The sequence below is a fragment of the Lacerta agilis genome, chromosome 13 (genome assembly GCF_009819535.1).
Source record: "Lacerta agilis isolate rLacAgi1 chromosome 13, rLacAgi1.pri, whole genome shotgun sequence".
NCBI classification, from domain to species: Eukaryota; Metazoa; Chordata; class Lepidosauria; order Squamata; family Lacertidae; genus Lacerta; species Lacerta agilis.
The window spans coordinates 13,266,417-13,294,273 of record NC_046324.1 but is presented as its reverse complement, the minus strand read 5'-3'; the positions used below and the strand labels follow the sequence as shown (position 1 = coordinate 13,294,273).

The 27,857-nt window shown below is 43.0% G+C and overlaps 2 protein-coding genes across 2 annotated transcripts; both read right to left on the bottom strand.

Annotated features, from left to right (window-relative positions):
- Nucleotides 1-141: 141 nt before the first annotated feature.
- On the bottom strand, nucleotides 142-8,905 carry C13H15orf48 (chromosome 13 C15orf48 homolog). The gene is made up of 4 exons (XM_033167575.1): nucleotides 8,881-8,905; nucleotides 7,886-7,971; nucleotides 7,643-7,703; nucleotides 142-348 (listed from the first exon to the last, which is right to left on the bottom strand). The coding sequence occupies exons 1-4, from the start codon at nucleotides 8,893-8,895 to the stop codon at nucleotides 277-279; spliced, it is 234 nt and encodes a 77-aa protein (XP_033023466.1). The 5' UTR covers nucleotides 8,896-8,905; the 3' UTR covers nucleotides 142-276.
- Nucleotides 8,906-15,392: 6,487 nt separating this feature from the next.
- SPATA5L1 (spermatogenesis associated 5 like 1) lies at nucleotides 15,393-27,556 on the bottom strand. Its single transcript, XM_033167497.1, is given in 9 exon segments — nucleotides 15,393-15,444; nucleotides 16,020-16,145; nucleotides 17,056-17,190; nucleotides 19,167-19,394; nucleotides 20,147-20,244; nucleotides 20,247-20,355; nucleotides 22,233-22,388; nucleotides 24,836-25,021; nucleotides 26,434-27,556. Coding segments are annotated over 9 exon segments (2,160 nt in total). The 5' UTR covers nucleotides 27,508-27,556; the 3' UTR covers nucleotides 15,393-15,396.
- Between the last annotated feature and the right edge of the window lie 301 nt (nucleotides 27,557-27,857).

The following is a 27,857-nucleotide window of genomic DNA, read 5'->3' as shown; positions in this document are numbered from 1 at the left end:
CTAATTTAAGAGCTCCTGCTCCACAGTATAATAATAATAATAATAATAATAATAATAATAATAATAATAATAGATTGCAACCATGCTAGGATTGATCTTTGCCCCTATTAGCCAAAAAGGAAATTCTGTTTGCTGACCTACCTTTAAGCTGAAACTCCAAGTTTATTGAAAATGTAAATTACAGTATTATTTCAGAGAAAATAAGCCAACTCTTTTAAAGTTCACAAATGGATAGAATACAGCTCACTGAACTCCATGCTTCAAAGCAATGACATCTCATCCCCTTGTTATTTTTCTGACTTTCTCCAGCTCTTCTATGGGCTTCCATTGCTGGTTTAATGTTATATGCTACCAGGTATGTCAAGACAAAGAGACAAAAGAGCAACATGTCAAAAAATGCAAACAACCCCCGCCCCCAAGATTTATCTAGTAGCAATCTCCCCCAAAATATTGGGTAATTTGTACATTCATTACACATGAAGCTATATATGGAGTAAGCCATTGACCTTCACACTGTATTGCTGGATGAGCAATTTAGGAATTTTGTAATGTATAGTTTGTTTGTTTGTTTGTTTTTAAATAATTTGGCTTTTAATACATTTTTCCTGTTTGCATTTTACCTTCTTATTAAGTCGCTTGGAGATGTTTTTATATATACACTGTATTTTTCGCTCCATAGGACGCTCCGGACCATAGGGCGCACCTCGTTTTTAGAAGAGGAACAAGGGAAAAAATATTTTTCTGGTTTTCCTCCTCTAAAACCCATGTTTTTTTAAGAATCAGCTCAAAGCTTTGCAGCTTTTCTTGCAAAGGGAAAAGCCCTGCTTTTTGAGGATCAGTTCAGATTTGTGCAGGTTTTGCAAAGGGGGAAAAGCATTGCTTACAAACCAGTAAGCACCAGTACAAACCAGTACAGACCAGTAAGCATCAGCAGGTAATAGGAAGCAAGAGGAAAGCAAACCAGTACAAACCAGTAAGCACCAGTACAAACCAGTACAGACCAGTAAGCACCAGTAGGAACCAGTACAGACCAGTAAGCACCAGTACAAACCAGTACGCACCAGCAAGTAATAGGAAGCAAGAGGAAAGCCAACCAGTACAAACCAGTAAGCACCAGTACAAACCAGTACAGACCAGTAAGCACCAGCAGGTAATAGGAAGCAAGAGGAAAGCAAACCAGTACAAACCAGTAAGCACCAGTACAAACCAGTACAGACCAGTAAGCACCAGTAGAAACCAGTACGCACCAGCAAGTAATAGGAAGCAAGAGGAAAGCGAACCAGTACAAACCAGTAAGCACCAGTACAGACCAGTAAGCACGAGCAGGTAATAGGAAGCAAGAGGAAAGCCAACCAGTACAAACCAGTAAGCACCAGTACAAACCAGTACAGACCAGTAAGCACCAGTAGAAACCAGTACGCACCAGCAAGTAATAGGAAGCAAGAGGAAAGCGAACCAGTACAAACCAGTAAGCACCAGTACAAACCAGTACAGACCAGTAAGCACGAGCAGGTAATAGGAAGCAAGAGGAAAGCCAACCAGTACAAACAGTAAGCACCAGTACAAACCAGTACAGACCAGTAAGCACCAGTAGAAACCAGTACGCACCAGCAAGTAATAGGAAGCAAGAGGAAAGCGAACCAGTACAAACCAGTAAGCTTACTAACTTACTCAAACTTACTAGCTTACTCAAACTTACTAACTTACGCAAACTTACTAACTTATGCAAACTTACAAACTTACTCAATCTTACTAACTTACGCAAACTTACTAACTTACGCAAACATACTAACTTATGCAAACTTACTAACTTACGCAAACATACTAACCGTCACCGTTACAGCTTAAAAGCCTGCAGAGAGGCCTGGGACATTGCTGCTGCCGCTTGCTGCGTGAGTGTTGGGAAGGCCGCTCCCTTCCTGCTAATTCCAACTGGTTTGGGGGGCGAGGCCTGCACTCACTGCTGCACTTTTAATTTGTTTTAATGGTGGTTTTTATATCATTTTATTATTTTTTGTTGGGGGTGGGGCAAATGTTTAGTTTAATTTTAGCGTTGTTCTCTGTTTTTTATTTGTATTATTTTGTTAATTTAGTGTATGGTCTTTATTTGTTTTTTAAGGGGATAGGGGTAGGGCTGCCTGGGATTGGGCCTCAGCCAACAGGATGGCTGGGGCAGGTTCCACAGGGGGGGGTAGTCTTGGAAAGACACCCGATCTCAGTGATCATGGGCAGGAGGAGGAGTCACGCTAAGACCAGATCATGTCATTACCGAGGAGGCAGGTTTAGTCGTTGTCTGAGGACTATCCCTGCCTCCAGGTCTGGTCCTGACCGGATGGATACTGGAATCAGCAGGGGATACCCACATGACCTGAAAGTGTTGCTGTGTAATGCCAGGTCAATGATTAACAAAACCACTGCCATCCACGACTTGATTGTGGATGGAGGATTTGACCTGGCATGTGTAACAGAGACTTGGTTGGATGAAGCAGATGGGCCTGTCCTTGCCGCTGCTTGTCCACCAGGTTTCTCTTACGCACAGCAACCCAGGCCATCTGGGCGGGGAGGGGGGGTTGCAGTGATTTTTAGGAAGTCATTAGTTTGCACCAGGCGTCCTATTGGGAAGACCCAGTTTTCTGAGTGCATGTTCTGGAAGTTGGGCAATAGGGGCAGTACAGGATTCCTTTTGGTGTACCGACCTCCCCGCTGCACCAAGGATTCCCTGCCCGAGCTGCTTCAGGTCGTGGCGGATGTTCTCCTGGAGTCACCTAGTTTGGTCGTCCTAGGGGATTTTAACATCCATGCCGACACGACCTTACAAGGGGCCGCTCGGGACTTCGTGGAAAGCATGGCCTCCATGGGGCTGTCCCTGAATAAGTCTGGTCCAACTCATAGCCGCGGACATGCCTTAGACCTGGTGTTTACCTCTATGGATGTTGGTGATCTGACACTAAGTAAAAGTGAAACAAAAGAAGTGCCATGGTCAGATCACTTCCTGGTGCAACTGGACTTCTCTGCGACCCTTCCCCTCTGCAGGGAGGTGGAACCGATTCAGATGGTCCGCCCCCGCTACTTAATGGATCCAATTGGCTTCCAGAGAGTGGTAGGGGATGCATTATCCCAAGTTGATGGCCTTTCAGTTGATTCCCTGGTGGCCCGCTGGAATGCGGAGTTAACCAGGGCTATTGACTGTCTGGCTCCGAAGCGTCCTCTCCGATTGCATGGAGCCTGGACAGCTCCGTGGTTTTCCCCGGAGCTGAGGGCGATGAAACAGTCGCTGAGACGGCTAGAGCGCCGGTGGCGGAAAACTCATTCTGAATCAGACCGGACACGGGTTAGAGCTCAACTTCGAGCCTACCAAGTGGCAATGGCGACAGCGAAGAGGACCTTCTTCGCTGTTTCTATTGCATCTGCAGAAAACAGCAGCAGGAGACTCTTCCAGGTGGTTCGCAACCTAGCAGAACCACCTTTGTCACCGGGGTCTGGTAGGGACCCCAAGATCTCCTGCAATGCTTTTGCAAAGTTTTTTGCAGATAAAGTCGCTCAGATTCAGAAGGAGGTAGACTCCACCGTGGGAGCAGGGCCGGGGCGGGAGAGTGCTAGAGCCCTGTCTAGTCATGTTTCATGGGATCAATTCCAATCTGTTACCTCCGAGGATGTGGACAGGCTGCTTGGACGAGTGAAACCGACCACCTGTCTCCTAGATCCTTGCCCATCCTGGCTTATAAAAGCTAGCCGGGAAGGGCTGGGCGATGGGCTCTGCGCGGTGGTGAATGCTTCCCTCTGCGAGGGAATCTTTCCAGACCCGCTGAAAGAGGCGGTCATTAAACCGCTTCTTAAAAAAACATCTCTAGACCCGGCCAATATGGCCAACTATCGCCCAGTCTCAAATTTACCATTCTTGGGCAAGGTGATTGAGCGGGTGGTTGCTGAACAACTCCAAGCACGCCTGGAAGATGCGGACCATTTGGATCCCTTCCAATCAGGATTCAGGCCTCATCATGGGACTGAAACTGCCTTGGTCGCGCTGGTTGATGATCTCCGGCGGGCTAGGGACAAAGGTGAGAGCTGTTTCCTGGTTCTGCTGGATCTCTCAGCGGCCTTTGACACCATCGACCATAACATCCTTCTGGACCGGCTAGAGGGGTTGGGAGCTGGGGGCACTGTTATACAGTGGTTCCGCTCTTTCCTCCTGGGCCGTGTTCAGAAAGTGGTGGTGGGGGATGAGTGTTCAGACCCCTGGGCTCTCACTTGTGGGGTGCCTCAGGGTTCTGTCCTCTCCCCCATGCTTTTTAATATCTATATGAAGCCGCTGGGAGAGATCATCAGGGGGTTTGGGTTGGGTGTTCATCAATATGCAGATGACACCCAGCTCTACCTCTCTTTTAAATCAGAACCAGTGAAGGCGGTGAAGGTCCTGTGTGAGTGCCTGGAGGATGTTGGAGGATGGATGGCGGCTAACAGATTGAGGTTGAATCCTGACAAGACAGAAGTACTGTTTTTGGGGGACAGGAGGCGGGCGGGTGTGGGGGACTCCCTGGTCCTGAATGGGGTAACTGTGCCCCTGAAGGACCAGGTGCGCAGCCTGGGAGTCATTTTGGACTCACAGCTGTCCATGGAAGCGCAGGTTAATTCTGTGTCCAGGGCGGCTGTCTACCAGCTCCATCTGGTACGCAGGCTGAGACCCTACCTGCCCGCAGACTGTCTTGTCAGAGTGGTGCATGCTCTGGTTATCTCCCGCTTGGACTACTGCAATGCGCTCTACGTGGGGCTACCTTTGAAGGTGACCCGGAAACTGCAATTAATCCAGAATGCGGCAGCTAGACTGGTGACTGGGAGTGGCCGCCGGGACCACATAACACCGGTCCTGAGAGATCTGCATTGGCTCCCAGTACGTTTCCGAGCACAATTCAAAGTGTTGGTGTTGACCTTTAAAGCCCTAAACGGCCTCGGTCCTGTATACCTGAAGGAGCGTCTCCACCCCCATCATTCAGCCCGGACACTGAGATCCAGTGCCGAGGGCCTTCTGGCGGTTCCCTCACTGCGAGAAGCAAAACTACAGGGAACCAGGCAGAGGGCCTTCTCGGTAGTGGCGCCCGCCCTGTGGAACGCCCTCCCGTCAGAAGTCAAGGGAATAAACAACTACCTGACATTCAGAAAACACCTAAAGGCAGCCCTGTTTAGGGAAGTTTTTAATTTGTGACTCTGTATTGTATTTTGATATTTGTTGGAGGCCGCCCAGAGTGGCTGGGGAGACCCGGCCAGATGGGCGGGGTATAAATAATAAATTATTATTATTATTATATTATTAACTTACGCAAACTTACTAACTTACGCAAACATACTAACTTACGCAAACTTACTAACTTACGCAAACTTACTCAAACTTACTAACTTACTCAAACTTACTAACTTACGCAAACTTACTAACTTACGCAAACATACTAACTTACGCAAACTTGCTAACTTACGCAAACATACTAACTTACGTAAAGTTACTAACTTACTCAAACTTACTAACTTACGCAAACTTACTAACTTACGCAAACTTACTCAAACTTACTAGCTTACGCAAAATTACTAACTTACGCAAACATACTAACTTACGCAAACTTACGCAAACTTACTAAGTTACTAAAACTTACTAACTTATGCAAACTTACTAACTTACTCAAATTTACTAACTTACGCAAACATACTAACTTACGCAAACTTACTAAAACTTACTAACTTACGCAAACTTACTAACTTACGCAAACTTACTAACTTACTCAAACTTACTAACTTACGCTAACTTACTCAAACATACTAACTTACTCAAACATACTAACTTATGCAAACTTGCTAACTTACGCAAACATACTAACTTACGTAAAGTTACTAACTTACGCAAACTTACTAACTTACGCAAACATACTAACTTACGTAAAATTACTAACTTACGCAAACATACTAACTTACAAAGTTACTAACTTACGCAAAGTTACTAACTTACTCATACTTACTAACTTACTCAAACTTACTAACTTACGTAAAGTTACTAACTTACGCAAACATACTAACTTACAAAGTTACTAACTTACGTAAAGTTACTAAATTACGCAAACTTACTAACTTACTCAAACTTACTAACTTACTCAAACTTACTAACTTACGCAAACTTACTAACTTACTCAAACTTGCCGCATTTTTCGCTCCATAGGACGCTCCGGACCATAGGGCGCACCTCGTTTTCAGAGGAGGAAACAAGAAAAAAAAAATATTTTCTGGTTTTCCTCCTCTAAAACCCATGTGTTTTTTTTTAGAATCAGCTCAAAGTTTTGCAGCTTTTTTTTACAAAGGGAAAAGCCCTGCTTTTTTGAGGATCAGTTCAGATTTGTGCAGGTTTTGCAAAGGGGGAAAAGCATTGCTTACAAACCAGTAAGCACCAGTACAAACCAGTACAGACCAGTAAGCACCAGCAGGTAATAGGAAGCAAAAGGAAAGCAAACCAGTACAAACCAGTAAGCACCAGTACAAACCAGTACAGACCAGTAAGCACCAGTAGAAACCAGTACAGACCAGTTAGCACCAGTAGAAACCAGTACGCACCAGCAAGTAATAGGAAGCAAGAGGAAAGCCAACCAGTACAAACCAGTAAGCACCAGTACAAACCAGTACGCACCAGCAAGTAATAGGAAGCAAGAGGAAAGCAAACCAGTACAAACCAGTAAGCACCAGTACAAACCAGTACAGACCAGTAAGCACCAGCAAGAGGAAAGCAAACCAGTAAGCACCAGCAAGTAATAGAAAGCGAGAGGAAAAGTAACAGAAAGCCCCAAATGGCTGAAAAACTCAATTTCCCAGGATCCTCAGCGCTCGCAAAGGAACTACTGTGCAAGGGGCCTGGGCGGGGCAGGAAGGGAGCTAGCTCCCTTATCTCCCTCCCAGATCTCTTGCAATCAGCTGTTGAGCGGGTTCCTTTCAACACTCTCTTTCCCTCTTGTTAGCCTTTAGCTCTTTCTAAAACAGAAAAAGCAGGATCTGCCTTTAGCCCCTGGGCAATTTGGCTCCAGGGACCATGCACTCGCTCCATAAGACGCACAGACGGTTCCCCTTACTTTTTAGGAGGAAAAAGTGCGTCTTATGGAGCAAAAAATACGGTATATAATGACCAACAAACGCAGTAATTAAAACATTATAAACTAGATCTTTACTATGTAGACAATTCAAATAATATTGGCCATGAGATAGCCAAATTCAAGCCCTTCTTCACTTTATCACACAAAAACCACCCTTCGTCAAGAGAGATCGCACTGCAGTTTACAAACATTAAAGGTGCCATTGTGTCCAAATCTCTATTATTTAGCAAAAGTTCATCAATTGTACAACCACTCTGTTAACACATTAGCCTATATCAGGCATTTCCAACTTTTAAGAGACAGAGATCTACTCCCACTATAAAAAACTGGCAGTGATCTACCAAAGCTGTTGAGCTTTTTGGGGGGCAGGTCCAATGATCTACCACAATCTACCGTGTACACCTCACGATCAACCAGTAGATTGTTGTTGGACACCCCTGGCCTATATGAAAAATCGCTAAGATTTCTGAATGAAAACCCACAATATACTTAGGAACTATAACAATTTGTTTCTGGGTCATTACCTTCTGGGGCTTGGTAAAATCCACATCTTGCCATGGTTCTGGGTTGCCAGACTTATTAAAACTACAAATGAAATGTATTGATGATCAGATATGTATTTAACTATATTATTATAGGTCCCCCCTTTAATCACTTAAAAAAAAAAACACTGCTTCTTATAGCCCAGTTTAAAATACATCTACTTGGAAATAAGCTCCCAGCCCCACATTTAAAAAATCCTGTAGCTGATTTAAGATGTTGCTTACACTACATCAGGTTTTCTCAGAGCGTGCCAGCTCTGATAGACTGCGAAGCCTCCAGCCATCCCCACAAATGTAATCAGAGGAATCAGCTGGAAGACAGAAGGAAGACAGGGATTTCTCTTAGCAACATCAAGGTGATGTATGGGTCTTACTTAAATTAAGCGCCATCCCTCCTCTAAAGACGAGTTTGAAAGGATGACAAGTGAGGAGGAGATGACTCAGTAAATCTCTCTCCCCAGTGCTTCCGTTCTCCTTGCTTGGCTCAATGAAGAACCTCATACAGTGGTACCTTGGTTCTCAAACTTAATCCGTTCCGGAAGTCCGTTCCAAAACCAAGGCATGCTTTTCCATAGAAAGTAATGCAAAATGGGTTAATCCGTTCCAGACTTTTAAAAACAACCCCTAAAACAGAAGTTTAACATGGATTTTACTATCTAATGAGACCACTGATCCATAAAATGAAAGCAATAATCAACGTACTGTACTATAAAATAAATAAGACAGTATTGTAGAAGATAAAAATTAAAATAATTATTTTTTCTTACCTGCACTGATGATAGTCATTGTTTGGATGGGGGGCTTTTATCCATTTCCACAGTCACACAATCAATCAATCAATCAATCAATCGCTGAACTGGGTTCCACACAGTCACAAAAACAAATGAACCAAAAAAGCCTCAAAAACCAAAACGCAAAATAAATAGCAAAAACAAAAGCACCAAACTTAATCCGTTCTGGAAGTCCTTCTGACTTCCGAAATGTTTGAAAACCAAGGCGCAGCTTCTGATTGGTGCAGGTGCCCCAGAAACAATAGCCGACAGCCAGATCTGACATTCAGCTTCTGAAAAACGTTCGCATATCGGAACACTTACTTTTGGGTTTTTGCTGTTTGGGAACCAAGGTACCACTGTATGCATATATGCAGAGGAATGGATGATAACCCAGACTCCATCCATCTGGCTCTAAGACGTACCTCCTGCACGTGCTCTAAAACTTACCTCCTTCTTCTTCATCAGCAGTGTGAAGAATCCCGTATTCCTCATGGTAACAAGCAGGGGCAGGCCTGGGGAGAAAACCAAATTCCAGAGATACCATCAGTAAGCATCCTTGGGTACCACCCAGGGAAGAGGGATGCACCGCTTGACACTTCAGCTTTTTTATATACACTTCTCCGTCCCAACATTTTAATATGTCAGTTGTAGTGCTTCCCCAAGGACAAACTGGCTGTTTGGATCTGCTCTGAAATTCAGCAGGAGGCAGTTTCCCCTTTATATAGCCTGCTAGCACCCGACAGCTGGGTGTGTCCCAAGTCACATAGCCTGGAGGAGACATACAGTAGAGCAGGCATGTCCAACAGGTAGATCGTGATCTACCGGTAGATCACTGGACGTCTGTGGTAGATCACTGGCTCCCCCCCCCAAGAAGCTCAATAACTTTGGCTCCCCTAAAAAATGCTCAACATTTTAGCCCTTCACCCCCCCAAAACAGAACTTTCCTCCCGCCTCAGAAAATCTCAACAACTCTGACCTGAACCCCTAAAAATGGGCCTTGGGCCTTCCTACTTCCTAAAAAAAATCCCAACAACTTTAACCTGAACCCCTAAAAAACGGGGCTTTCCTCCTCCCTAAAAACGCTTAACAACTTTGACCTGAACCCCCCAAAAGGGGGTAGATCACTGTCAGTTTTTAACTCTGTGAGTAGATCGCAGTCTCTTTGGAGTTGGCCAACCCTGCAGTAGAGGAACTGCACCCACAACATGCCAATGTGTCCTGCATTATGCAGGGGTGAGGTGCCCCCTGCTGGATTTACACAGCTTCTGGAAAAGGCAGTCCAGCCTGGATTATTGGGGGGGGGGATAAGTGCCATGTGTGTCTTGTTAGAGGAAGGGGTTAGAGGAAGGGGTTGTTGAACGTAATCTGTTCCGGAAGACCATTCGAGTTCCGAAGCATTTGACAACAGAGGCACAAAGTGTAGTCTCCAAAGTCAATGGAGAAAAGTGGAAAACACGCAGCAGAAGCCGTTCGACTTCCAAGGCGCGTCCGAAAACGGAAGCAATTACACCCGGGTTTTCGGCGTTCGAAAACCAAAACGTTCGGCTTCCGAGACACTCAAAAACCGAGGTACCACTGTATTTTTGCTCAATGGTTTAGATGAGTACTTGTGGTTTTGTTTTGTTTTTAAAGGCTTAAGTGTCACCTCTCCATAATCTACCCCCCCCCCCCGGAATACTGGGAACTGTAGTTTGCCCTTCATAAAGCTAAAATTCCCAGCACTGTTAAAACTACAAAGGAAAGCCGTGGACTTTAACTGCATGGTGTGGCTGTGTCATTGTCGAAGACAATCCACCTCTTGCACATTTGCGATTAGGCGGTTTCGGGGACAGTGATAGGCATCCCATAACAGACCATTGGAAAAGGATGCTGGACCAGATGGACATACCCTGCAACATTTCTCCGATGAAAATAGGGATGTCATATTCCATAATAATAAAAGTAATAAATAAATAAATAGCTTTTTATTTGTACCACACCCATCTGACTGGGTTGCCCCAGCCAGTCTGGGTGGCTTCCAACATATATAAAAACATAATAAAACATCAAACATTAAAAAGCTTCCCGATAAAATTTCCCTGTATAGCTCCTTATCTCCTTGGTTCAGGGGTCACATAACTGCATACCCTCCAACATCTGTCCAATGAAAATAAGGGCGTCCTAAGGAAAAGCGGGACATTTGGGGATCAAATCAGAAACCGGGATGGATTCTGTAAATCCGGGACTGTCCCTGGAAAATAGGGACATTTGGAGGGTCTTGACGGGCCCTGATCCAGCAGGGCTCTTCTTATGTCCAAGGCAATTAATCCAAAACAATATCTGAGGCCTTCATTATACACCTTTTAATTTTTATTTTATATATTGTGGTTTTTATGTTGATCTTTTCTGTGAACCGCCCTGAGACCTCTGGATATAGGGCGATATATAAAACAACAACAACAACAACATAGCTGTCAACTTTTCCATTTTCTAGCGAGGAATCCTATTCAGAATAAGGGAATTTCCCTTAAAAAAAAGGGAAACGTTGACAGCTATGAATAATAATAATAATAATAATAATAATAATAATAATAATAATAAAAATATCAAGTTCATGAAATAGTAAGTAGCCTAAAGTCAAGTAATTGTGAGCATGCCTTGGGCACTGAGGATGAAAAGGTTTGCAGAAAAGGCTGCTTTAGGAAGGGGAATGTAGGACAATGAGTGAGTAACCCCCCCTTTCTTCAACAAAGGTTTCTTGGCATAAAACAGACCCCCCCCCACAAGACCTGGAAGGGCAGAGCAACTACTCAGCCAGACCCCACCCTAGTGCCATCCCAGCGATGCCAGGCTCCACCTTCCACTAGGCCAGTGGTTCCCAACCTTTTGGGTTTTTTTTGGCCATGCCCAACCTAAGCATCTCTAAAATCCTGATGCCTCCCCCCCCCCCCCCGCCATGACATCTAATTCTTATTATTCAAAAAGCAAACTCCTATCCACGTGGAGGAAGCCTAAAAGGCCGTTCACTTGGTCTAACTCGTCCTCGAATTGTCCCCCTTAAAAATCAAATTGTGCGCCCCACGTTGGGAACCACGGCGCTAGGCCCAAAGCAGGCTGGGAATAACTGACGCCTGGCGTCTCTTTGCTTCTTTAGCTCCACCAGGATTATGGCACGCCAGGCTTTTGAACCCGGATGCGTGGCGAGCCATTGAGTAGGACTAGGCCCGGAGCCCTAAACACACGGCTGTTGTTGGTGCCCCCTCTTGCCATGTTTTATTCCTGTCTCCTTCCTCCCATTTTGCAGCCGCCATCCACTCTCTGTGCCCCCAAGCAGACTAGGCCTGCCAGGCAGCCTTTTATGCTCAATTCCTCCCCCCCCCCCCCGTTCTCCTCACTTATCTCACTGGAACCGGTGGTTTATTTTTATGACCCTTGACAACCAGGAGTGGTGGAAAGTGATGGTGGAATGTGGGATGGTCTGTCTCTCTTTTTCGCCTGCAACGCAAAGGGCAATACACAAAGGTGGGCAAAGCTGCTTGTCCCAAGGTAGGTCTCTGATGTTGCAAGCAATAACTGCAGAGGCAGCGTTCCATAGGCTGAAAGGAAGCCAACCAGTTGCTGGGGGAGGATAATATTTTAAGAGATGGGGGCTGCAGAGTATGGGATGCCCGTTTTCGAGTGGTTTCGCAAAGCACGACCTTTTTCTAATTTTATCATCATCATCATCATCATCATCATCACCGTTCCACTTCCCGTCCAAAAGCAATTTACAGTATAATAAAACCAACAACAACAACAACAACAACTTTTATTTGTATCCCGCCCTCCTCGGTCGAAACCGGGCTCAGGGCGGCTAACATCAGATATATAACATTGGTATAAAATCAAGCAAGAATTAAATCACCTCCTAAAAACAAGTCTGGATCAAATTAAAATGAGAGCAGTTTTATATACAAATCAGTTACACGTACAAAAACATTTTGGCATATATCAGTACACGATTTACATCTGTATATAAACATATACATGCACTACCTCCCCGCCCCCCTGCAAAAAAATAAAAACACTTTTAAATAGCAGCAGTCCATACATAAAATTAATTGCGGCCTCCCTGTGGAACGCCCTCCCAACTCATTTTATTATGTCAACTTTATTGCATCTGAGGTGACAGTATGTCCATAGAATAAGATAATTTAAGATAATTAAAAACAGTTAAACATAAAAACCAGGCAGAGGGCCTTCTTGGTAGTGGCGCCTAACCTGTGGAACGCCCTCCCATCATATTTCAAGGAAATAAACAACTATCTGACTTTTAGAAGACATCTGAAGGCAGCCCTGTTTAGGGAAGTTTTTAATGTTTAATCGCTTTATTATTATTATTATTATTATTATTATTATTATTATTATTATTCTGTTGAGAGCCGCCCAGAGTGGCTGAGGAAACCCAGGCAGATGGGCAGGGCATAAATAATGAATTGTTGTTGTTAATCAATTGTTGTTGTTGCTATTATTATAATTCAAATGCAATAAAGATGGCAGCTGAGAAAAATATATCCGTTTATATAGGTTTGTCTTTAGCGGGCACAGAAAATACAAGAATGTGCTTGTCTGAGATGTAACTGAAGGGAGTTCCACAGGTTATGCACTACCACAATAAAGTCCCAATTCTGACCTCGGGATGGTATTTGCAGGACGCCTTCTGCTGCAGGATGCAGTAATCTGTTGGGTACATAGTGAGACAATCCTTCGGGTATTCTGGTCCCAAGCAGTATAGGGCTTTGTATCCCAGCACCAGCACTTTTGAGATTCACTTTGGCCATGGTAAAAGTCCATACACATAATGCACCAATCTTAATATTGTAACCCAGTATTTGTACCATTATATACTTTTTATTCCCAACCCGCAAATCTCTGTTAGTGATAATAAAATAAATAATAACAATAATTTTATTATTTATACCCCGCCCAACTGGCTGGGTTTCGCCAGCCACACAGCATATATGAAAAATTGTAAAACATTGGACATTAAAAATTTCCCGATACATACCTAATGAAATCAAACCCCAAACCTCCCTTACAATTACATTTCCAGCAAAAGGGATTATAATTATTGTTTCCTTTGCTCAAAATAAATGAAGTTCTCCAAAATCAAATTGAAGAACACCCCCAGAAATCCACCCCAAACTGATTAAGTCCTATGTCTCCTATGTGCTAAGTGCACCTAATCATATACTGGTACTGTACTCCAATATAATCCAAAAGTCCAATATAATCTTATAGATCTTCAACAGTTATCAGAGACAAGGGGAAATTATATCAGATTAATTCATGGTTGTTTTTTCAAAGTCTTTATTTAATACTTTTCAAATTATACATTTCATTAATTTTACAATCGTTTTAACATTTCAAAGTTTGACTTCCTTCCCCCTTTCTGCAGTTCCTTAAAATTATTATTTTTATTATCTTCTGCATATCCAAATTCATTTAACTTGCTCATTTAATTATCTACTTTAAACTCTTATGAAACTGCAGGTTATTAAAATAATCCTGCCGATGTTTTTATCTGTTTTCAATTTATCTGTAAATATTCAATAAGCCATTTCCATTCTTTTATAAAAAAAGTTTGTTATCTTGATTTCTTATTCCTCCAGTGATTTTCGCCATTTCTCCATATTCCGAAAGTTTTTGTATCCATTCTTCCTTTGCTGGGACAGGCTAATTAATGGTTTAAGATAGGGGACCGTATCAAGAGTGGCTCAGCCGATAAGCAATGAAAGAATGAAAAAGGTAATATCCACACTTCATTACAAAATTGGATACCTTTATTGAATATTACAATACAAATCAGCTATAGCCTATTCAGTTATAAAACACATTTTACCTTATTATGAGATAATTAAATTGTTTATGTAAAAAAAGAGGAGAAATGCGACTGTCATTGACTCTTGGAAGAATTTTTCATTTTACAAACATGTAGAATTTAACAGCACGGTGGTATGTATTCCAGAGCAGTTTGACAGCACTTCAAATTCTGGGCACCACTCAGAATTAAGTCACTCAGCGTTAAGCCAATCTCCATGGCTACAATCTTTATTGGAACTGGAAAAGCTGATCGAATAGGCATAAGGTAGGCACATTTAAAAAAACACAATCTTGGGACCACTCTGAAAAATATACTCACAGCATTTTCTTTATATGCACAAGAGGAAACTGGTCCCGCCAGTTTGATTGGCTGCTGCCCATAATGTCACCAAGAAACCTCTCCCCACAGCATAGGATCTAAAAATTTTTTTTATTCAGTTTCACAATTAAGATTTTGACTTGTATGTGAATGTAAATGTAGGATTCCTTGAATCCTTGGACTTCATTCCATGGGTTCCATTATTAATCCGTTTTGCACTGCATCTCATATTATCCTCCATTTCCCCCTCAAAATCCTCATTATACCCTAGTTCTTATTAAATTTCATATGTTATTCCAATCCTGCCAAGGTTTTTTAATTGTTTGCAGTGTTCTCCTAAGTAGCTTATAAATGTCCCCCACTCTGTATTAAAGCTTTTGTCTTCTTGGTTTTAATTCTTCCAGTCATTTCGGCGTTTTGGCATAGTCCATCATCTTTATCAGCCAACCTTCTCTGGTAGGGACTTTGACTTCCTTCCATCCACAGGATCTAAATTTCACTGTAATCCCAAGAGAAACCCCTGTGATGCATATTAGCTGCCTTGAAAAAGTCTGAAGAGGCAATGGAGAAATTTACACTCTAAATAAATGAATAAACAACCACACACCCCCTCTGTTCTCTTTACGGATGTGTTGAATTCATTACCAAGATGTGTTGGTTATGTCAATGTGGATAATAGTCCCCCCCCTACTGTTTTCACAAGAATCATTCTCGATTTCTAAACATTTTTTCATAAAATTCCAACTCTTCGTTGGTTAGCGACGGTTTGACGATCTCCAAGGATTTTTCAAAATGTTTCTGCTTCACGGGTGTTGCTTCAACTTTGTTCTCTTGCAATGCCAATAAAGCAGCCTAAGGGGAAGGGGAGGAGAAACCGACATGAACAAAGTTTAATTAACGAACACGACTAAGTTAGGGCTAATCATTTCCATAAGCCGACTCTGAGAATAAAACTTAATTGACTAAACGCCCAACCTCCACAAGGTTGTTGTGAGAATAAAGTGTGTGTTGGGGAAGAAGACCCATAAGGTACACTGAACTTCTTGGTGGAAGAACGCAATCAAAATGTAGACGAGTCCAACACAATGGGTCTACTCCAAATACAATCCAGTTGGATTTCACCACTATATCTGCCTCTTTTGAGTTAGCTGACATACTGCCTTCTTAATTTGTACCAGATACTAAATTAAATTAAGAAGCCATTTGCCTTTCCCAGTTGAGATCTTCCAAAGCAAAATAGCATGTAATTATTCGCAATGCTAGATTTGGTCTCTTCCTTACAAACACAAACTTCATTTCAAGTTGAGATTTTACTTCTCTCTCAAGCTTACATGAAGCCTTTCCCCCTCGATTAGGAAAAATTAGAACATTTCAGAAAACTCTCCCAAGACTAATTAGGACTAATTAGGAAAAGTAAAAGCCTTACCCTCCTTGCAAGATTCTCAAGGTCAGCTCCAGAGAACAGATTAGCACGAGCTGCTATATCCTCTAGAGAAACATCAGGATCAACGGGAATTTTTTCAGTGCAGATTTTCAAAATAGAAATCTTTCCCTAATACAAAATAGAAAAGAAAGGGTCAGAGTTATTTGTAAGTAAGAAGGCAGCCAGTTGGGGAGGCTAGCTGAGGGCAGAATGATGTTTTCCTTAATAGATCGCTACACATCAGATCTCAGGAATGGCATAAAATAAATAGACCCTCCCAAAACAGATAAACCATTTACTCATTTTAGGCAACTTCCAAAATTCCCTTATAGTGGCACACTGCTAGGCAAAAACAGCAATGGCAAACAAACTAACTATAAGGGACATTTATTCCCTGTTATTGATCTTTTCACCATGAAACCTCTGAAAGGTTTCTAAGGAACCCCAGGCCAACCTGGAACATAGTTTGAAAGCCAGTATTTTACAGCATTAAAGTACAAGTCCACAGTCTACTCAGAAATAGATTTAAAACTTTTTTATTTAAAAAAAAACCAATTATGATATACACTGCTGCATTCAGACACAGCACCGAACCATTGATTAACATTAAATCTAAACCTAGGTCAACTTACAAACTATGGTTTGCAAAGGGCTGCCAAATTGGGAACTCACAGCTATTATTTTATTATTTATTTCACAAAATTTATACACCACTTAACTGATATTTTTTTTACAAAGTAGCATACTAACTGCAGCCTGCTGTTGTTGTGTGTCTCAATTTATAAGCCACTGACAAACCAGTTAGGGCCACAGCTATGCCTTAAAAGGCAGATGCACAAACTTAGGAGGCTGAGTTCTAAGCGGATGGAATACAAAAGCAGACAATCAGCTCTAAACCATGGCTTGCCTGCTATATAACTGGAAGTTTAAACCAAAGTCTCAACTGACTTCATATACCTTTCTTTGCAAAAAAATGCAATGCTTGTAATTAATTACCTGTCCCTGTGGTTTAAAATTCACCTCTGGATTTGTGCCCTACCTTCTGATCTGGAGGTGGAATATAGATGATCTTGTCAAACCGCCCAGGACGCAACAAGGCATCGTCCAACATGTCTGGTCTGTTGGTTGCAGCGACGACAATGACATCTTTGTTAAAAACCTCCAGAAATTCCAGCTAGAAAGTTGGCAAAAAATTAAACGCTTGAAAAATAAGCATTTGCACATTAACTGTCTGTCTGTCTATCTATCTATCTATCTATCTATCTATCTAAATAATTGTTATTAAATTTTCTGTTTTACAATTTAAAATATTCATTTTACATCCTTAAGATATCAATGACTTCCCTTCTTCTCTTTCCATGGTTCATTTTACGTATCATAAATGCCTGCATATTTTACAAAAACTACACCATTCAGTATTCCATTATTGCATCCATCAAAACTTATTTACACTGTTGAATTTATCTTAATGCTGCCAACGTTTTCAGCTGTACACAATTATTTCCTATATATTCAATAAATGTTTTCCAATCTTCTTTAAACGTATGTTCTTCTTGTTCTCTTAGTCTATATGTTAAGTCTGCAAGTTGTGCATATTCTGTCAACTTAAGCTGCCATTCTTCATTGGTTTGGGACCTCGCTTGTTTTCCATTTTGGGCTAACAAAACACGGGCTGCAGCACTACCATACATAATAACCTCTTTTGACATGTGGGAAATTCATGCTGAATTATCCCCAACAGGAAAGACTCTGGGTATTTTGGGGAAGTACTTTAAAACATTTTTTTCCAATTCATTATTGGGGGGAAAATATTTAATTCATATTAACTGTACATCCTGCTTATTTACCCGAAATTAAAGGTGGCTTTAGATTACCCACCAACTTGCTTTAGACAACAAGTCAACTAAGAAAATAATTAGGCTGCAATCCTATAAATAAATACTAGGAATAAGCCTCACTGAACTCAATGGAACATACTTCAGAGTAGACCAGGCTACCTCAATCTCAGCCCTCCAGATGTTTTTGGCCTACAACTCCCATGAACCCTAGCTAGCAGAACCAGTGGTCAGGGATGATGGGAATTGTAGTCTCAAAACATCTGGAGGGCCGAGGTTGAGGAAGCCTGGAGTAGACATATATAAGATTGTACTGATGGAGATTTATAATTTGGCATAAAATTTGAACTGTTAGATTGCATTACAATTTGGAATGTTTTTTAATGTGGCTTTTATTGGATTGTTAAAATGGAAAATTTAATAAATATTATTCTTTTTTTAAAAAAAGATTGTACTGATGGTAACAAAAAGTTTCACTAACTCTTTTCATGTACAGGATTGTCCAGGGTTATAAAACTGGAAATCCTGTGGTCTTAAAGATGTTAAACTACAACTCCCATTGCCCTTGACTGCTGGCCAAGCTGGCTGGGACTAGCTATAGGTTTCCCATCCCTGTACGTAGTATTAGAAGAAAGCCAACTAGTTCTTTATTCAGGATTTATCAGAATTAAAGCCCAATCTGAGATAATCATTGTCGTATGTAGCTTATACCCATTACAACCTTTGTACACATAAAATGCAAAGTAAGCAAACTTATGGAAAAGGTTCCAAAGAAACCCATTTGCAAAGAAACCCAGTGTGTTGTCCTATTTATTTGTTTATATCTGACATGTTTCATTTTGCCAGTGGTGGTATTTATCAATTTAAGGGAAAATGCATTAAAAGGTAAGAGTGCAGAAAACCAAACAAAACGATTTAATACAGTAGCTGGAGAAACCCAGCCAGATGGGCGGGGTATAAATTAACAACAACAACAACAACAACAACAACTTAAGAACTGACTACTGACAGAGTTCCCTGGGGAAATGGACTGATTATTAAACCACTCTGGGAATGGTATCTCTGTGAGAGGATTAAGCGTTTCCTAACAACTCTCAGGACCCTTAGCAAACTACAGTTCCCAGAATTCCTTGCAGGAAGCCATGACTGTTTAAAGTGGTATGATACTGCTTTAATTGTACAGTGCGTAAGGGGCCTGTGTCTGTTGTTGCAACCTAAGTTTCTGTGTTTATGTCATAACAGATTCAGCAGATAGAGATGAACTCATCTACGAAAGCAAAAGGATTGGAAATATCTCGTTATGAGAATCAGATACCTCTCTATCATTTTCTGTTTGTTCTTGACTGTCGTTTTCCAACTCGGCTTTATTTCCTCTCCTCTCCGTTAACTTCAGCCCAACACCATCCAATTCATTAAGGAGGACAGAAAGAACTCTCTCCTGGACACCATGCCCTGTTTTACTGACTGACCGAGATCCCAGGATGGAGTCGATCTCATCAAGGAACACAATTGCAGGCGTATTGGCTCTTGCTTGATGAAATACCTTAAATAAGTAAAATTAAGCGGGGGGGGGGGGGAGAGGGGGAGATAGGTAGAAAAAGTGATAAAAGATAAAACATTTAAAACTTCCCTAAACAGGGCTGCCTTCAGGTATCTTCTAAAATTCAGACAGTTGTTTATTTCCTTGACATCTGATGGGAGGGCGTTCCACAGGGCGGGTGCTACTACCGAGAAGGCCCTCTGCCTGGTTTTTATGTTTAACTGTTTTTAATTACAGTGGTACCTCAGGTTAAGAACTTAATTCATTCTGAAGGTCCGTTCTTAACCTGAAACTGTTCTTAACCTGAGGTAACACTTTAGCTAATGGGGCCTCCTGCTGCCGCCACGTGATTTCTGTTCTCATCCTGAAGCAAAGTTCTTAACCCGAGGTACTATTTCTGAGTTAGTGGAGTATGTAACCTGAAGCATCTGTTATCTTATTCTATGGACATACTGTCACCTCAGATGCAATAAAGTTGGCATTATAAAATGAGTTTTGTGCCTGTGTGCTCTTTCCTCCTTTCTCTAGCACACTGTAACAGAAAACTTACCGGTAAACCATTTCTGAAACCACCATTTCTTCTTGTACCCAAACCAGGAAACCGTAATTTAATCTCAGTCTACCAGCCAACAATATAAAACTAGAATCTAGCTATGGGTTATTAAAGCAGGGTGGCTAGGTCTGAACCGGTCAACTATTAACGTGGTCTATTTTCCACCCAAGGACTATAGTCTACGAGGAGAATAAAAACAAACCTGAGACAAAATCTTCTCCGAATCTCCAACGTAAGGCGAGAAAAGGTCGGCGCCGCTCACAGACAGAAAGGAACAGTGACAGCTTGTGGCTGCTGCTTTACAAGCGTAGTTTTGGCGCAACCTGACGGTCCGTACAAAAGGATGCCCTTCGGGCGGGCAAGCCCCATTCTCACAAAAGCCTCTGGGAATTTTATAGGCCATTCAATGCTCTGCAAATACAAAAAAGTCGTAGAAACTTCCATTAATTCCTTATAACATTAGATCATACAAGGCAACACTGAATGGGGCAACTGCGCCCCTGAATGATCGGAGTGCAGTCTGGGTGCCATTTTGGACTCACAGCTCTCCATGGAGGCGCAGGCCAATTCTGTCTCCAGGGCAGCTGTCTGCCAGCTCCATCTGGTACGCAGGCTGAGACCCTACCTGCCCACAGACTGTCTCGCCAGAGTGGTGCATGCTCTGGTTATCTCCCGCTTGGACTTCTGCAATGCGCTCTACATGGGGCTACCTTTGAAGGTGACTCAGAAACTGCAACTCATCCAGAATGTGGCAGCTAGACTGGTGACTGGGAATGGCCACCGAGACTGTATAACACCAGTCCTGAAAGACCTACATTGGCTCCCAGTACGTTTCCAAGCACAATTCAAAGTGTTGGTGCTGACCTTTAAAGCCCTAAATGGCTTCGGCCTGGTTTAGATGGGAAACCCAGCCAAATGGACAGGGTAGAAATGATAAATTATTATTACACCTGAAGGAGCGTCTCCACCCCTATCGTTCAGTCTGGACACTGAGGTCCAGCTCTGAGGGCCTTCTGGTGGTTCCCTCCCTGCGAGAAGTGAGGTTACAGGGAACCAGGCAGAGGGCTTTCTCAGTAGAAACGCCCTCCCATAAGATGTCAAGGAAATATACAACTATCTGACTTTCAGAAGACATCTGAAGGCAGCCCTGTTTTGGGAAGTTTTTAACATTTGATGTTTTATTGTGTTTTTAATATTCTGTTGGGAGCTGCCCAGAGTGGCTGGTGAAACCCAGCCAGATGGGAGGGGTATAAATAATAAATTATTTTATTATTATTTATTATCAGCATCATCATCATCATCACAACTTCAGATCAGTGTACTTGTCACCCCATAGTGCTACACTGGTAACAGAGATGGACCCACAACCCAGAGAGAAATAGCTTTCTGCTAAACAAACATCATTCCTGGTTTTGAATTTCCTTTAAGACTTTGAGTTGATAACTTTCTCTGCATTCTACACTCAACTGCACTGAGCGTAGGGGCCTTCCCTGCAGTGGCTCCCCATCTGTGGAATGCTCTTCCCAGGGAAGTTCGCCTGGTGCCTTCATTATACACCTTTAGGCACCAGGCAGAAACGTTCCTCTTTAACCAGGCCTTTGGCTGATTGATATCTGATGCCCTTTTAAAATGTGTTGGGGTATGTGTTATTGGGTTGTTTTTGTTTTTATTATGCATTTTGTGTTTTTATATTGTGGTTTTATGTTGTAACCACCGAGACCTGTGTGTATTGGGCAGTATAGTTTTTTAAATAAATAAATAAATAAAAATAATAGTTGCTCCTTATGATAATAATAACAATAATAATAATAATAATAATAGTTGCTCCTTATGACATTTCTAGTCTGCTCCCAGGTTATGGTCTGAAGGCAGTAAACCAGCTTGCAGAGCAAAGTCCCCCTCCGCCCCATTCTCTCTGCCATGTAGAGAAATAATTCCCACAAAACTAACAAAGCATTTTAAACCCTCTAAATAAGCACAAGGAACATGTGGTCCTCTGGATACTGGTGGATTCGAACTCCCACCAGCCCCTACCAGCATCAACAATGGTCAGGATCTAACCACCTCTTGGAGGGCCACCGTTTCCTGATTCCTGGTTTAAGTGGTCATCTAAATCTGGCTACCATCTTACATGTTATTTTGTCTTACGGGGCTAACATCAGTAGTGCTATAAACATTTCCCCAAGCTCCATACAGGTAGAGAGCTGAAAATGTGATAAATAAAGTAATAATTGCAGAATCGAAGACCTGTGAAAGCACACCCTTGACATCTATCTCTGTAACGCTACCTGTTTTAACTTGAGTTTCACGTCTTCAAGGCCACCAATCTGATCCCAGGTGACGGGCCTGAAGTCTGCCAGCCCAACTCCACTTCGAACTGAGGACGGCCGAATCTTTTTCAACGCTTCACGGAAGTCCGACATGTGCACTGTGTCAATTGAATCCTGAAGAAATGTATGTACAAGCAGAGAAAATAAAGGCCTGTTTGCTTTTAATGCCCCAAACCCTGAAGTCACTCACTCATGAGAAGTCTTAGCACTCCTGCCAATGAACAATCAGTCCATATATCTGGGTCCACAACTTAACATTTATATACTGCTTTCTGACACGGCACCTAAAGCAGTTTACAGTGGCAAAATACTAAAGCAAATAAATGATATAAATTGTAAGTAAAAAGGTAAAGGTAAAGGACCTCTGGACGGTTAAGTCCAGTCAAAGGCGACTATGGCGTTGCAGCGCTCATCTTGTTTTCAGGCCGTGGGACCTGGCGTTTGTCTGCAGACAGCTTTCTGGGTTATGTGGCCAGCAGGACTAAACTGCTTTGGCGCAATGGGACACTGTGACAGAAGCCAGAGATGGCTGGTGCGAAGCAGGCACCTAAATCCATATACAGTGGTACCTCGGTTCTTGAACGTCTCCGTTGACAAATGTTTTGGAATCCCAACACCAAAAACATGGAAGTAAATGCTTCCACTGTGCGTTTTTTAATTTTCTCAATTGAATTTGCGAATTTGTGCCTCAGTTTTTGAATGTTTTGGAACTCAAACGGTCTTCCGGAAGGGATTACGTTGGATAACCGAGGTACCACTTTATTGCTAATCTCAATGTAGCAAGCATTCTTCAACCCCTGATAGCAGCTCATTTTACTTTGTGCTCTAGAATGTAATGAGGATCACTGAGAAATGAGCTTGACTGTAAATGTCACAGCCTAGGTTACAGGTGGGTAGCCGTGTTGGTCTGCCATAGTCAAAACAAAATAAAAAATTCTTTCCAGTAGCACCTTAGAGACCAACTAAGTTTGTTCTGCTTCTTGGGAGAAAAGCAATGACAAACCTAGACAGCATCTTAAAAAGCAAAGACATCACCTTGCCGACAAAGGTCCGTATAGTTAAAGCTATGGTTTTCTCACTAGAAGGACAGATCCTGAAGTTGAGGCTCCAGTACTTTGGCCACCTCATGAGAAGAGAAGAATCCCTAGAAAAGACCCTGATGTTGGGAAAGATGGAGGGCACAAGGAGAAGGGGACGACAGAGGATGAGATGGTTGGACAGTGTTCTCGAAGCTACTAACATGTGTTTGGCCAAACTGCGGGAGGCAGTGAAGGATAGGCGTGCCTGGCGTGCTCTGGTCCATGGGGTCACGAAGAGTCGGACACGACTGAACGTCTGAACAACAACAAAGTTTGTTCTTGGTATGAGCTTTCGTGTGCATGCATACTTCTTCAGCCTAGGTTGCGTTCCTTGGCCATATTACAGTGTGTGAAAAGGCACGGATTCCAGAAATAGGCAAACAGAAGAGATACCACCCCACCCAGAGTGGATTTGCAACAAGACATCGCAGTGCAGAGTATTGCTTCTCATGATCCCAGTTGCTCCCTCATCTGCCACATCAAACAGAAAGTTGGTACAGTATTCCATGGCCACTGTGCAAAGTTTGGAGAGTCCCCTTCTTGGAGTTTTCCCACGCCAGATATCTTGTACTTCTGCAAAGCACAACAATTTTGGGGTCTTCCTAAAAAAAGCTCATCAACTTTTGGGGGGTCCTGGTTGTTACTTTTTGAAATATGGTAACCCCTTCCTGAGTTTGGGTTGTTGTAATTTCCATTCCACCTTAACAGCAGACTGAGGATGGGAGCTTATCACATGTCTGTATAGTGTTCCAGTGTGCTGCTGGGAACTTCCGTTCCTCAGTCTGTACTTTCTGTTTCGTTTTCCGAACATGAAGGAGACTGCACGTATGTTTTTTTGTCCTCATGTTCGCCTAATAAATGCTTAATTATAACGCTCATGCCAGCCTCTGTGGTGCATCTTCTGCTGCTAAGTGAACAGAAAGAGTGCCTGGCTTTCTGAAGCTAGGTCTCTGGTTTCTGCTGCTGTTCCAGGGCTTTGAAGTTCGACCGGCAGTTCGGCCGGGGGTGTTTGGGCCAGCAGGGAGCATGCCCGTTGTTCCCGTTTCCCTGGACAAATTACAACATGGGTGGTGTCAGTTAATGGTACCCACTGCCTGAACATCAGAAATAGAGGGAATGGTACATATCAGGCATGCATAGTTCAACCACTGTTGCCGACTCTGTGATGGCCAAACAAGTTTATTTCCAGTGTTATCATCTCAGTCTCTTCTGAGTGAATCATTGCTATCTAGTAAATGTGGGTAACACACTGACACAGACACTCAATTGCACCTGTATAACTGACACAAGTCCCCCCCCCCCAAGCTGGTTCCCCACCCCACACTAGATGTTGTGCTATGTCTATTTGCAGCCACAATGTCACACAGGATAAAGCTGCTGAGCATTTAGCACAAAACAGGGGCAGGGGGAAGAGTGCATTGGGGGGGGGAACCCCACAATGCACAAAAAGATTATGGGCTGACATCTGAAATAGTTCCTTACCAAAGAGGCACGAAACACAGCTTGCATCGCCGCCTCTCTGCAGAGCGCCGTAAGGTCAGCTCCAACATAACCGGCGGTTATTTCTGCAAGTTCAAACAAATTAACATCGTTCGACACAGGCATGCCAGCAGTAATCAGCTGCAGAATAGACCTCCTTTGCTTCACGGTCGGCGTCCCGATTATAACCTAAGAAAAGAGCAAATGTAAAGAAATGTGTTGCTATCTTGGTGTATCCCGGCAATTCTCAACCGGCTGTATTAACCACCAGCAACACAGGGCTTATCCGAAGCAAATCTCAGGCCAATTTTGAGTGCAAAGGTTTCGATCAGGAATGGACAATCTCTAGCCTGACAGGTGCTGTGGGACTCCAACTCCCATCATCCCTCCTCGCTGCACAGACCGACTGGGGCAGATGGGAATTGTAGTCTAGCAAAATATGGTTCTGCAACCCCCGGGTTAGATGGGCTGAACTAAACCCCTGTCCTGAGCTTCTTCAGAATGTTCTTCTCCAACCAACTCAGATGGCTTTGAAAGGGAATTGGGACAAATTCATTGTCCCACCCTCCAATGTCCACATGATGAACAAATTCTACAAAGGAACCCCATTGTGTGAGCATCAGCGTAAAATTATGTACCACCCTGTTTTCCATTATTCCAACTACGGGGCAGGACTGGAATTTCTAAATATTACCACTTAGAACAAAAGAAGTCTGTGAAATGTATTTCTGCAAATGGGCCAGGTGATAAAAGAGTTTTCTCACAGGAACGACAACTCTACAGTCCTTTGAGGAGAGCCATAGCACCCCAAGTTCATTAACAGGGCTCCCCCTTCCTTTTTTTCATAATTTTTATCAATTTTTTTTGTTTTACCTTTTAGAATATAGTGGTACCTCGGTTTTCGAGCATCTCGGAAGCCTAACATTTCAGTTTCCGAACGCCAAAAACCCGGAAGGAAATGCTTCCGTTTTTGAACGCACCTCGGAAGTCGAACGGCTTCCACTGAGTTTTTTTCCATTTTCTCCACTGAATTTGCAGGCTGCCCTTTGCGCCTCGGTTTTCAAACGTTTTGGAAGTCGAACGGTCTTCCAGAACGGATTACGTTCACAAACCGAGGTACCACTGTATTCATTCAAACAACCTTAAAATATCAATGACTTCCCTTCTTCTCTTTCCATGGTTCATTTTGCCTAACATAAATCCCTGCAAATTTACATAAACTAAAACAATCAGTATTCCATTATTACATCCATCAAAACTTATTTTCACTGTTGAATTTATCTTAATGTTGCCAACGTTTTCAAGTGTACACAATTCCCCCCCCCATATAATCAATAAACATTTTCCAATCTTCTTTAAACATATGTTCTTCTTGTTCTCTTATTCTATATGTTAGGTCCGCAAGCTGCGCATATTCCATCCGTTTAAGTTGCCATTCTTCTTTAGTTGGGACCTCGCTCATTTTCCATTTTTGGGCTCAGAAAACACGGGCCGCAGTAGTAGCAAAAAACAAAAAAACAAAACAAAAAAGGGCTCCCCCTTCCCAAATGAAGCAGTTAGCAGCAATCAGAAGCAACAAATAAGATATAATTTACAATCACCTCTCGGTCCAGTCTGCCTGGCCTCCTAAGTGCAGGGTCCAGAGAATCGGGTCTATTTGTTGCCGCCACGATCACTACGTGATTTTCTCCCCCGATGCCATCTAGAAGAGTTAGCAGTTGAGCCACCAGACGATTTTCCGGGGCATTACTCGAACTTCCCCGTTTAGGACACAACGAGTCGATCTCGTCAATAAAAAGAACAACTGGTCCTTCGTCAGACAATACTCTTGCTTGCTCAAAAACTCGCCGCAAGTTCTCCTCGCTTTCACCGGGCCTCGAACCATAGATAATAGGGCCGTCAATGCAAAGCAGGCTGGCACCAATTCCCCTGGCGACTGATTTCACCAGAAGAGTTTTGCCCACTCCTGGAGGCCCCACCAAAAGCACTCCTCTAGGGACGGATAGGCCCAGCTTCTGGAAGGTTTTCGGAAAGCGCAAGGGCAAGTCGATCATCTCTTTCAAGGAACTGCTGGCGTCGTTCATGCCCGCCACCGGGATTCTTGCACCGTCCTCCGTCGAACGGTTGTGCCAATCTAGTGTGACTGCCTCTTTAACGGTTACACCGGTTTTGAGGGTTACCAAACCGGCTTCTTCTGCAGTGGCAGGCTCCACGGACAATATTTCAACGCATGCCAATGGATTGCCCGGAATTGGCGCAAAGGTAATGACGTGACGGGGAGAAACGTAGGCCTTTCTCAGAAGTTCCTTGACCACGTCCTGCACCATGGTTTTCGGAGTGGATTTTTTCAACGCACGGTTCTTGAAGACGACTTTGACGGTCACCCTCCTTAGCTTGCAAGAAGGCAACAGCTTCAAGTGGTCCATGCTCACTGTGAGATTTTGGGGCTGGCACTCCTTTAAGCCCAAAGTTCTGCACTTGAGATCGACTTGCAAATAGCCATCAGCCAAATCGTGCCTCGGCCAGGCGGTACAGAGACAGCTGCCAGAAGGGAGGGTGATCTTCACTGGGGAGCCCAGTGTGGCACCCAGGGCAGAGAATACAGCAGGCCCCAGCCTGCACCTTTGGGTGCCTTCATCTTCGGGAACCTGCGGCAACAGCTTTAACAAAGCCATCTTCACGACGAGCCGCTGGGTTGCAAATCATACACGCAGATGTTTCTCTGAACAGTTTAGAATGAAGAGGAAAAAATAAAATAAAATTAGCTGATTTTATTCAACAACTAGCGGACCTAGCCATGCGTTGCCGTGGCTCATTTTGTGAAATGGGGGGAATTTTTTTTTTTGCACACCTGGGAAAGGTGTGATATTTTTGCAATCTAGGTACCTAAGAACCTTGGAATGCTGTGTCCAAATTTGAAGGCAATCGGTCAAGCGGTTATGGAGCAAGGCCTTTGCGTCCACGCACCCATCTTGAAAATTTATATAGATAGATAGATAGATAGATAGATAGATAGTGTGAGCAG

What these genes read in the sequence shown, in the direction of transcription:
- C13H15orf48 (XM_033167575.1), bottom strand. An exon ending in CTGAGAAAACCTGATGTAGT is followed by an intron (nt 7,704 to 7,885) that starts GTAAGCAACATC and finishes TTTCATTTGTAG; the next exon opens with TTTTAATAAGTCTGGCAACC. An exon ending in ATTTTACCAAGCCCCAGAAG is followed by an intron (nt 349 to 7,642) that starts GTAATGACCCAG and finishes CATACCTGGTAG; the next exon opens with CATATAACATTAAACCAGCA.